Source organism: Stigmatopora argus, chromosome 18 (genome assembly GCF_051989625.1).
Source record: "Stigmatopora argus isolate UIUO_Sarg chromosome 18, RoL_Sarg_1.0, whole genome shotgun sequence".
NCBI classification, from domain to species: Eukaryota; Metazoa; Chordata; class Actinopteri; order Syngnathiformes; family Syngnathidae; genus Stigmatopora; species Stigmatopora argus.
The window spans coordinates 3,071,584-3,083,678 of record NC_135404.1 but is presented as its reverse complement, the minus strand read 5'-3'; the positions used below and the strand labels follow the sequence as shown (position 1 = coordinate 3,083,678).

The window sequence follows — 12,095 nt, the reverse complement described above, 5'->3', positions numbered from 1 at the left end:
AAGTCTTGTGGGAGTACTCTGGGAGTATGGGGTACCAGAATCCCTGATATGTAGGGTCCGGTCCCTTTATGACCAGTGTCAGTCTGGTCCCCGGAAGTAAGTCGGATCCCTTTCCAGTGGAGGTTCGACGCCACCAAGGCTGCCCTATTTTAAAGATCCTATTCATAACTTTTATAGACAGAATATCTAGACGCAGCCGTGGCATAGAGTGGGTCTGATTTGTTGGCCTCAGTACTGCATAACTGGAACGATTCGCAACCGAGTGTGAAGCAGTCGGGTTATGTATCAGCACTCATTCGGAAAAAGGTGAGGGAAGATGGAGCGGGAGATCGACAGGTGAAGAAGGAGCTGAGCCGAAAGGTAAACCGGTCTACGTTCCTACCCTCATCTATGGTCACAAGCTGTGGGTCGTGACAGAAAAAACAAGATCCCGGCCGGATACAAGCGGCTGGAATGTGTTTCCTCCGCAGGGTGTACGGGAGGGGCTCGGAGTAGAGGCGCATCTCCTCCGGATCGAGAGGACCCAGATAAATTGGCCCGGGCATCTGATTAGGATGACCCCTGGACACCTCCCCGCTGAAGTGTTACGTCACACTGGGAGGAAGCCTCGCAGCCGACCCTGGATGCGATTGGGAGCCTATATCTCCTGGCTGGCCCGGGAATGCCTTAGGATGCTCCAGGAAGAGTTGGCTGAAGAGGCTGGGGAAAGGGAAGTCAGGTCTTCCCACTGAAGCTGCTGCCCTCGCGACTCGGCCTCGGATAAGCGGAGGAAGATGAGATGAGATTTTTTTTTTTTAATTGACAGTAAAAAATATCTGTGTTTACAATATAGTAAAGAATGTTTAGATAATCAAATAAGAAGTCTTATTTTGCTCAAAGAGCCTAATCGGAAACACAACACCTATTATAAATGACAATTGCTTAAAGTGTACAAATAGGCCAATCAAGAATGTATTTGACTCGTGATAATGGGTATTAATGCTGTAATAAAGAAGTAGCAGTAATATCTGCCCCATGTCTGGCGACAACTTCATGGATATACTGTGTTTTATTCAATCTTTTTTACTATTACTCGTCAGAATTTTTTTTAATTATTAAACAATATTCTTTCAGTTTGTATTAACATATAAAAGAACATATGATAGATTGAATGAGTGCATACCCTGGAGACGCAGGTTCTCCTGGTACTGGATGATAAAGTACTCCTGGCTGTGCTGAAGCTTTCTCAGTTCATTCTCAGTCTCTTGTGTGGCTAACCGGAGCTCTTCAAAGGCCTGATTGACCTGCTGATGGCGCTGGGAGAGGCTGTCCAATGTCTTAGCCCCAATTACACAATTTACCTGAAAAAACAGATTAGCACCTTATCAATAAAAGGTAGTAACATTTTTTTAATGAACCCTGCCTTGTTCATCTGCCTGACACAAAATGATTGATCAGAATACCTTCCAAAGTGTGAACAGTTTTGCTGTGCCACTGAGGAGTTTGAGTTTGTGTTTTTGTTTACTTCACATAATATTATGCTTGTGGAACAGATAAAAAAAACATGCTGGCCTGCCACCCATTCACCGCTTTAGGTATGATGAGATTGGTTTGATTGCGACTCACATTAAAATTTCAGAATACAGTGGCATCTTTACTTGTTTTAAAATTAATTTGTTACAAGTTGTTTATAAAGTGGTTACTGTACTGCTCTACTTATGAAAATTCCAAGTTACAAAAAAAGTTCTGGACGCAATAAATTTCGGAAGTAGAGATATGACTGTACGTACATACACGCACGTAAACACACAACATCTCATCTCTCATCTCATTTTCTGAACAGCTTTATCCTCATTAGGGTCGCGGGGGGTGCTGGAGCCTATCCCAGCTGACTCCGGGCCAGAGGAGGGGGACACCCTGAATCGGTGGCCAGCCGATCGCAGGACACAAGGAAACGGACAGCCATGCACTCACACACCCATACCTTAGGGGAATTTAGAGTGTCCAATCAGCCTACCATCCATGTTTTTGGAATGTGGGAGGAAACCGGAATACCCGGAGGAAACCCACGCAGAGGGGAACATGCAAACTCCACACAGAAGGACGTGACCTGGATTTGAACCCAGGACACGCTAACCACTCGCTCCACTGGGCCGCCCTAAACACACAACATAGCAACTTAAATTACCGTATTTTCTCGAATTTAACGCGCACTCGAAAATAACACGCAGGTAATTTTGGGCCAAAAACATCTGGAAAACCGCAGTAATCGAATATAGTGCGCACCTAAAATTTCCCGTAGTCCTCCGGCATCCTTTGGGCAATTGACGTTCTCTTTCTTAAAGATAGGTCGTGCCGTTGCATAAACTTATAGCACCAACATGCAGACGATTTGAAGCCGGAATCCTTGTTGGTTTTTTTCATGATTTTCAGGGCGAGGATACGCAGCTCGACTGTGTTGATGGCACACCCTGCAGCTCTTCTCTCAGCAATCGTTTTAAGAAGTTCTTTCTCTAACTCTGGGAACATTGCTTTTCTTCCACGTCCTGATGCTTTTGCTGTTGCTTTTTCTTTCAATAATGAGTCTTTCTTCTTCCTCCAACCACGGATGTTAGCTTCACTAATATCGAATTTTCTTCCAGCTTCTCTGTTGCCCAATTCCTCTGCCACTTTGATGACTTTTCTTTTGAACGCTGCGGTATAACTTGCTCGTTTTGATGCCATGTTGCTTGTACAATGTCCAAAACTGAACTGAGAGAGGGTGAACTGAGACGAGTACGAGGCTAGAGGGGGGCAGTGGTGGTCTCGGCTTTCCGATTTTCGATCGGCTTTACGAGATGACGTAAAACCGAAATTTTTTCGATCGAAAATTTGTAATTTATTTTAGTTATTGATTATAACACGCACCCCATCTATTGGAATTAATTATATAGCAAAAATCTGCGTGTTATAATCGAGAAAATACGGTATATTACACACAAAAAAAAACTCAGGAAACAACTCGAAGAAGAACAAGGGTCGAAGCCACATGAATAATGAACTCATCGCCAGCGGGAGCTGCTTCAGCATTGGTCCCAGAAAAAGATAGAAAAGTATCCAGGAAAGGGGATTTTGGTTGGACGGTCACACTCAAACTTTGTTGGTGGCCGCTACCCCTTCACGGGCCGATTGTAACATTTGTTTAAAAAGCTAACCTTGAATCCAGAATCACGGGGACCAATGTTCCCTCTAATTTTTCTTATCTGGGCACACTGGGACCACTGTGAGCAACATCAGAAGTGCTCGCTATGGGCACACACCAGTATCACACCTGCCATTAGCAGGTGCATGTCTACCACCCATAAATAATTTAGTCATACTAAAATTTAATGATTAATAACCATGTATAAAACATCTTGATAAATGTCACTAGAATGTACACAAATCTGACTTAAATTTTACCATATTTATCACGTCTGTCCTTCTCACTTCTCATTCTCATTCAAATGACTTTTCTGCTGAATGTGTCACTTGACGCAGTCAAACGTCCAATTAGTCCATATTTTTTCATCAGAAAACTCGCTTGCAACATTAGCTTTGCTGCATGTTTTGAAGAGACCTTTCTCACCCAATTTCACCGCTTGTTCTTCAATTTGCACATACTCAGCCATTCCATCTTAAAAGAAACGCATTTCTTTTTTACTTTGGCTTGTTGAGTGGCTCTGCCGCAGCCCGGTCATTTCCCCATGATAAACCGAATCGTTACCCCAGACCTGGGCAATCCGGTCCTCGAGGACCGCTGTGGGTGCAGGTTTTTGTTCAAACCGATCCAGCACAGGCACTTTGACCAATGAGATTTGGAACAAAAGCCTGCACCCACTGCGGCCCTTTGTGGAATTAATTGCCCAGGTCTGCGTTAGTCATATGCTAACCTGCAAAACATAGTAGGCACGTAGGCATAAAGCGCTGTTAATGACATTCATTGGCCACGTAACTAACGCAGCCAATCAATTAACATTTACTCATGCAGCGGAACTAAGTGAGTGACGTGAACCGCATCTTATCCTTGGCTGGGCACAGTGTTAGTCATAGTTTTATTCGGAGTTACCATTTGTTGTCGCTTTTCAGTGACAGGCTGCCACTCTCTGAGTTGCATTGCAAAATGGGACAGAAAAAGTTGTAGTTTTTTTTTTTAAGCAATTCAGAGGGAGAAAATGCAAACTCCCCACAGATGGACATCAAATATTACTTAAAGCTCCTAATATTACGCAAAAAAATGTTGTGCTCACAGACTTTACGTCGCCAAAAGTTGATGTGTAGAAACCAAACAACTTTTGGTTCATGTTAGAGAAAAATAAGCAACAAATGGACTGTTTCACAATTTGAATCTTGTAATAGTATAATTTAACATTCATCCTATTTTGATTATAACCTTGTCATTTTAACAATTTTAATCTCATTATATTGATATTAATTTTTCTCTTTCTTTCTTACATTGTATGACCTTGCAATTTCCTGCGGCACACCTGACCATTGCTCAAGGCACAGCAGTGTGCTGCGGCACAGTGGATGGGAAACACTGGTCTAGGCGGTATTATTGGAAACCTAGGAAAAGATTAGGGCATTTTGCATATTTTTTGGACTATAAGTCGCATTATATAGTAGTAAAATATAGAGAAATTTCTCAAATACGAGATTAATAAAGTTATCTAAACTAATTAATTCATTTTATGTACTGCTTATCCTCACAAGAGTCGCAGGGGGTGCTGGAGCCTATCCAAGCTGACTTGTGGCACCAGGTGGGAGACACCCTGAATTGGTGGCCAGCCAAACACAGGGCACAAGGAAACGGACAACTATTCACGCTGGTACTCACACATCGGGCCAAATTACAGCATTCAACCAGCCTATCAAGCATGTTTTTGGGATGTGGTTGGAAATCGGAGTACCTGGAGAAAACCCATGCAAGATCATGCAAACTCAACACATTGAGGTATGGACCTGGGATCGAAAACTCAACACCAGGACTGTGAGGCCGACGTGCTAATCACTCGCATACTTTAATTCGCACCAGCCAAAAAATGCACAATGAAAGGAGGGGAAAAACACACGTTGCACTGTAGTATAAGTTGCATTTTGGGGGGAATTTTATCTGATAAACAAACAAAGAACACACATGTTATATAAAACGTTCATATTCTCGGGAGTATAAGTCACACCACTGGCCAAACTACAGTAATACCTCGATGATCGCGGTTAATGTTGACCAGGCATGGCCGCGATAATCGCAAAAAAACACAAAATAGAGTCACTCCTATTTAAAGAAATAAAAACAATAAAAATGTCTTCAGTGCTGAGTCCTAGTTTCACAGTGGATTTTCACATTTTTATGAACTATTTTTTTCTTCAAATCCCCAGAAAAAAATCTGCGATGTAGTGAAGCCGCTAAAGATGAAGCATCAAATGGCGAGGTATTACTGTATTTTTTTTAAAGCACTGCGGCTTATAGACCGGCAAATACGATACATAGAAAATGTGAGTCCACTTGAGAACTTTTCAAAAACCACATTAGAAAAACCACTTCTGCAATGAATATTTTTCATAAGTAGAGGTACCACTGTATTGGAATCGGTGGAACACTAGTAAGTATCTCATATCATTTTCTGAACCGCTTTATCCTCATTAGGATCGCGGGGGGTGCTGGAACCTATCCCAGCTGTCTCCGGGCCAGAGGCAGGGGACACCCTGAATCAGTGGCCAGCCGATCGTAGGGCACAAGGAGACCGACAACCACGCACACTCACACCCATACCTGGGGGCAATTTAGAGTGTCCAATCAGCCTACCATGCTTGTCTTTGGAATCTGGGAGGAAACCGGAGTACCCAGAGGAAACCCACGCAGGCCCGGGGCGAACATGCAAACTCCACACAGATGGACATGAGCTGGATTTGAACCCAGGACTCCAGAGCTGTGAGGCCGCCCCGCTAACCACTCGCGTCACCGGGCCGCCCCACTAGTAAGGCTTTTTTAAATTTTTGTTATGGATAGATGGCTCAGATTTTGCCAATATTTGTTTTTGGTCTGAGAATTGTTGTATCTAAACATTAGCTCTTTTTGATAAAATGCTATCAAGCTGTTCTTTAGTAGAATTAAGGTGGTCACTGAGTATTTATATTTTAGACAGTGGGAGTCATACACGTGATGTACCGATCCAAACCATAGTACAGTGGTACCTCGTCATACGACCGCTCGTCATACAAAATGCTCGTCTTACGAGGGAAATTTCGATCGAATAATTCGCCTGTGATGCGGTCAAATTTTCGTGATGCGACCAAGCCAAGTGGCCATGGCATTTTTTTGCATATCTTTCGTGTATAACAATATTTACGAGGACCGGATGAGTTATTCAGACCAGGAAACGCACAACGCGCATGCGCGGGGAAAAGAGGGCTTTCTGGGTAATGAAGTATACTCGTGCACACAACGCCGACAGGCAATGGCACTCAGAATAAAACTTTACCCACAATCAATAAGTGGGTAAGCTCAGCTGCTGCATTTCCTGTTATTTTTATCTAATACGAGGAGTATTATATTACTTCTCGTTGGCTGCTCATAACAACATCAGGGGCACTGGCTCGCAACAGCATCCCCGGTAGCAACTCTATCATAGGCGCCGTTCGAGGGGATGCGAACACAGATGCTACAAGCTAAAAGGAGCCGCTAGCCAGCGCCCCTGAAGCTCCAATGAGCAGCGGAGCGATCGCTGATAAAAGACTGGTGCTCGTTGGCTGCTCATAAGAACATCAGGGGCACTGGCTCGCAACTCCCCGCAATAGCAACCACGGTAGCAACTCTATCATAGGCGCCGTTCGAGGGGATGCTACAAGCTAAAAGGAGCCGCTAGCCAGCGCCCCCAAAGCTCCCATGAGCAGCGGAGCGATCGCTGATAAAAGACTGCTGCTCGTTGGCAAGTGAGGACATTTGTGTGCATCATTTTCGGAATATTTTGAAGGGAATAGTACGACAGCGAACGTGAGGGTGGAGTGTTTGTTCCGTTTACGAGTGCGTTGTGTGGAAAAAAAAAACGAAGCCCCCCGCCCCTTTTGTGCCCCTCTCCCCTCGGCGAAATCCGCCCAATTTTAATGTTAGATTAAACACTATTTCTATTAAACCACTAGTTATGTGTTACTTTGTTAATAGATGGGGAATTAGAAGAAATAAAACATTTTTCCAATCCAATATCCTGTTTTTGGTGTTTTTTCAGAGGGCTGGAACGAATTAATTTTTTTTCCCATTCATTTCAATGGGAAACGTCCGCTCAAGTTACGAGAACCTCGTCATACAATCTCAGTCTCGGAACGGATTACGCTCGTATGTCGAGGTACCACTGTATTGGTATCGGTGCCCGATACGAATATTTTTGCTGTGTCGGAAAGTACTAGATTTGGTCACAAGATCGGATCCAATCCAGTGTTTTCAGTACTATCGTGCTTTTCAGATGCTGTAAATCAAACCACTAAGCAAAAATGTATAATCTGAGTGGGGCTACATCGCTTTAGAAATTTATGACAGTAACAGATCATTGTGTAATCTCATAAACAAAGCTCCAGTATACCATTTACTGGTTACATTATATTCTGCATTATTTTCATTGGTGTAAAATGACGATCGGATCGTTATTTGCAAAGCATATCTTGAGAAAAGGCGGACACGATCAGAAGTCAGAATGTTAGTATCGGGACCCCCCCTAAGTTATCATACCTTCCGCATCGTGACTCGGTGCAGTACTTACATTGGAAGCTTCTTGAACCAATCGCTGCTCGGAGCACAAGATATGTTTGATGCAGCGCACTAGCTCCAAAGGACAGCGGTCGTAAGTATTCTGCATTAAACAGATTTATGTTTCTAATAATATGTTAACATCATGCAACACATTACAATAATGTAGGAACGTTAAAGCATTTCAAAAATTAAAAGAGAAATCGACCTCCACTGGCACTTAGTTTTGAAAAGTTATTACAACAATCATTTTGTTCCTGTACTGATAAGATTACTCTGGGTTGATTCGTCTTGCTTACCTTCAGCTGGTTTGCATAGTGTCCCAGCTTAATCTTTAGAAGAAAGCCATCCTCTCCTCCTTGAAGCTGGGCTTTTCTCTGGAGCTCTGTGACCAGGTTGTCTAACAGATGTTTGGCTTTGGCTTCCTCTGCTGGGTTGCTCAACTCTACTGAGTCCCTTTAAAAGCACACCACTATTAATGTGTAGTTAACACCAGCCGAAAAAATAGAGCCCGACCCGGCCTGGCCAAACCCCGGCGAATTAACTTGATTTGTAGGCCCGAGCCCTAAGCAAACCCAAAATGTCATATTTGATTTGGGAGGACTCGAGACTCCCGAGTCGGGAGGAGGAGGGGTGATTTATGATGACAGATTAAAGCCTGTCTTTTGTAATGAAATCTAAGTTAAACAAGACTGTATAAACATTTACATATTTTATATGATAATATAGATGTTTGACAATTTCAACTGTGTCGAGGTGCCAGTCTTTTTTCTCTCGTATGAGAGCAAAGCGCCAGATTGACTATATTCAGCGAATCCAGGACAAGTTTCTCTAGCACATTCAACAATCAATTTGAAGCTTTTCCACAACTCATTCTTACCGGTCGGTGCGTGTTTGTCTTTTCAGTTCTTCTGTTTTTAGTCTATCCTTAACTTCTTGCTGCTCCATATTAAGAGGGTGGCGTTCACGTGAGGTGCGCAGAGCATTCTCTGGCTCTCCAGCTCCGCCTCCAATTGCAATTACATTACAGCACCTTCTCTATTTTATCCAAAATTCCAAATTATTTATTTTATAACAAGTATTCCTTAGTTTAGTATCCACACATCGTTTTAATATACATTTCTTTTTCAGCGAGAGAGAAGCCCAGTCTGTCCCGAGCCGAACCCAAAGTAATGATTGACATTTTAGGCCCGACCCGACCCGAATTTTGGGTCAGGTTCGGGCTCGGCCTAGAGATCTCAACGCTACTACAGTAATCCCTCGATTATCGCAGTTAATGTAGACCAGAGATGGCCGTGGTAAACGAAAAAACGCGAAGTAGGATCACCCCTATTACAATTTTTTTTTTACTTCAGTGCTGATTCCTAGTAGCAAGCGGAGGATAGGGGAGTGGCTTCCGCTTGCGATTTTCAGCGTGGATTTTCACATTTTTATGAACTTTAAAATAAAAACAAAAAAGATTTTTTTTTACTTCAGCACAGTGGTGCCTCGACATACGAGTGCCCCGCCTGATGAGCAATTTGAGATACGGGTAAAATTTCGGGCAAATTTTTATCTTGAGATATGAGGCAAATTTTGATATACGAGCAGACAGCGGACGCGAGAGGCTGTTCATAAGAACATCATGGGCACTGTCTTTCTGGTCGCAACTACCTCGTGTAATGTCTCTCTGGTCGCAACTCCCTCGTGTAATGTCTCTCTGGTCGCAACTCCCTCTAAGAACACTGGGCAGAGAGTTGCATTTTTTTTAGTGTTTTTTCCCCCGTTAGTCAGTGCGAATGGCGTATATACTACTTCTCGTTGGCAAGTGGTCGTGCGTTGTGCTATTGTGAGGACATTTGTGTGCATGATTTTCGGAATATTTTGAAGGGAATAACCCAAACAACCCTCGATAGGTTGCATCTGAAAGTCAGGGTGGAGGCGGGGCAAATAGAGCCAACCCGGGAGAAGAAAGGTATCAAAATTTAAAACAAAATTAGAATTAAGTTTAGTGTAAGGTTAGATTAAACTTATTTTTGAGTGTGTGCATCGTAATCCAAGTTCATTTCAATTTGTTTATGTTATGTTACGAGCGCGTTGCCGTTAAAAAGCCCCCCCTCTCTCTCTGTCCGTCTCTCTCTCCCTTCTGCAAAATCCATCTAATTTTAGTACTATTAAACACATTTTAGTACTATCAAACCACTAGTTATTTGTGACTTTGTTAATAAATGGCAAATTAGAACAAATAAAAATGTTTTTCCAATCCAATATTGTGTTTTGGGTGTTTTTAGTTCATTTCAATGGGAAACGTTCATTTGAGTTACGAGTAAATCGACATACGAGCTCAGTCCCGGAACAAATTAAGCTTGTATCTCGAGGTACCACAATATTTAGTTCTAGTAGCAAGCGGAGGACAGGGGAGTGGCTTACGCTAGCGAGTTTCAGTGTGGATGTTCACATTTTTATGAACTTATCAAAAAAAATTGATAAAAACCAAATTCCCCCTGAAAAAAATCTGTGATGTAGTGAAGCCGCAATATTCGAGGGATTACTGTACAGTGGTACCTCGAGATACGAGCTTAATGCGTTCCGGGACTTAGCTCGTATGACGATTTTCTCGTAACTCAAACAAACGTTTCCAATAGAAATGAACTAAAAACAAATAAATTCGTTCCAGCCCTCTGAAAAAACACCAAAAACAGGATATTGGATTGGAAAAACATTATTTGTTCTAATTTGCCATCTATTAACAAAGTAACAAATAACTAGTGGTTATAGTACTATTATGTGTTTAATACTACTAAAATTATACGGATTTCGCGGAAGGGAGAGACTGACAGAGATAAAGCAAGGCAATGCGCTCGTAATATAACAAAAACAAATTTAAATGAATTTGGATTACGATGCAGACACAAAAATAAATTTATCTAACCTTACACTAAACTTAATTCTAATTCTATTTTAAAATTTTATACCTTTCTTCTCCCGGCCTGAAGAGACTGAGAGAGAAAGGGGGGGAGAAAGGGGGGAGAAAGGGGAGGAGAAAGGGGCGGAGAAAGGGGGGGAGAAAGGGGGGGGGACAATTTGCACGGCAACGCGCTCGTAACATAACAAACAAATCTAAATGAACTTGGATTACGATGCAGATAAACAAAAATTAATTTAATCTAACATTACACTAAACTTAATTCTAATTTTGTTTTAAATTTTTATACCTTTCAAATTAATTTGTATTTAGTTCATTTCTATAGGAAACGTTGATTGGAGATACGAGTAAATCAATATACGAGCTCGGTCCCGGAACGTGTTAAGCTCGTATCTCAGGATATGCCTGTCTCTCTCAGCAAAGGAAATATTGATAGAACTACCATTTGGAGTTTGCTGTTTGAAAAAAAAACATTTATTACCAGAGTTGGCTCTCAATCCACTGGGCCAAGTAATGTCGCACCTCAATTGGAAAGTGCTGGCCATAAAGTGCCTGCATCTGGTGTAAGGCATCGCCCTGGAGTTGCTGGGCTTGGATCCACATGGACATGGCGGTGGTCCTGTGGAAGTGGGGGCGTGTGCATGTCGTCAGCAAATAGAAAAGGGATTCGTAAAATTGAAACTCAGACGGTGAGAAGCACAATTGTCAATACATTGCTGTTTATAAAAGCAACTATAGTAGTTTTCACTAAACTGGGGAAGCGAATATAAATCGAATTTATCTAAAATATCATTTTGAAACTCTTCAATGACTTGGTCTGCCTTAACAGATGTTTTAGCTTGCTAACAATGTTTCTAATGCACAATAGAACAGCCACGCAGATGACAAACAAAGGAGTATGTTTGGTTAAAAATCTATATATGAATAATTTAATATATGTATTTTCCCCCATGTATTGGGGAATTGCGTTTCCGGTTGTTGTTTTTTTTAAACTTAGGAGGCAAGAGAAAGGGCGCTCTGCTAGCTAGCGAACGTATGCTATAATTTTGTTAGCATTCGTAAAGCAGAGGTAAGGTTGTAAAAGCAAAGTTAACGATTTAAATTTAAATTATCTCATGCAACATGCAACTTGTATAGTTGCGAATAAAGCTCACCTTATAAAGGTTGTAGGACAGTTCACAGAAACTGCATGAAAAACTAGTGGCCGCAGACACGTAAACAAAACTTTTTAAAGTCACAGTAGTATAGAATGCGGTCGCGCTACACATTCTGAAACGCCAGCTGTTGGTAAAAAGATAGTATAATAAACGACTTCCGTTTCTACCTTTCGAAATAAAAGTCATATTATTTGTTTTAATGTATATTATTGACTGATGACTTTGTAATGTATTTATTTTGTTGACGTTTACGTCTTTTGTGCTATACAAGATCTTCCTCACTTAACAGCAAATG

The 12,095-nt window shown here is 41.9% G+C and overlaps 1 protein-coding gene across 1 annotated transcript in view; it reads right to left on the bottom strand.

The window, feature by feature from the left end:
- The window catches only part of LOC144092633 (signal transducer and activator of transcription 5B-like), a 41,736-nt gene extending 29,798 nt beyond the window's left edge, over positions 1 to 11,938 (bottom strand). Inside the window, exons 1-5 of the mRNA XM_077625612.1 lie at positions 11,798 to 11,938; positions 11,125 to 11,262; positions 8,038 to 8,194; positions 7,752 to 7,841; positions 1,163 to 1,340 (exon numbers count right to left, since the gene is read on the bottom strand). Of these exons, the coding sequence (XP_077481738.1) occupies positions 1,163 to 1,340; positions 7,752 to 7,841; positions 8,038 to 8,194; positions 11,125 to 11,252 (553 nt within the window). The 5' untranslated portion in view covers positions 11,253 to 11,262; positions 11,798 to 11,938. The remainder of the gene's footprint in view (positions 1 to 1,162; positions 1,341 to 7,751; positions 7,842 to 8,037; positions 8,195 to 11,124; positions 11,263 to 11,797) is intronic.
- Positions 11,939 to 12,095: the final 157 nt, after the last annotated feature.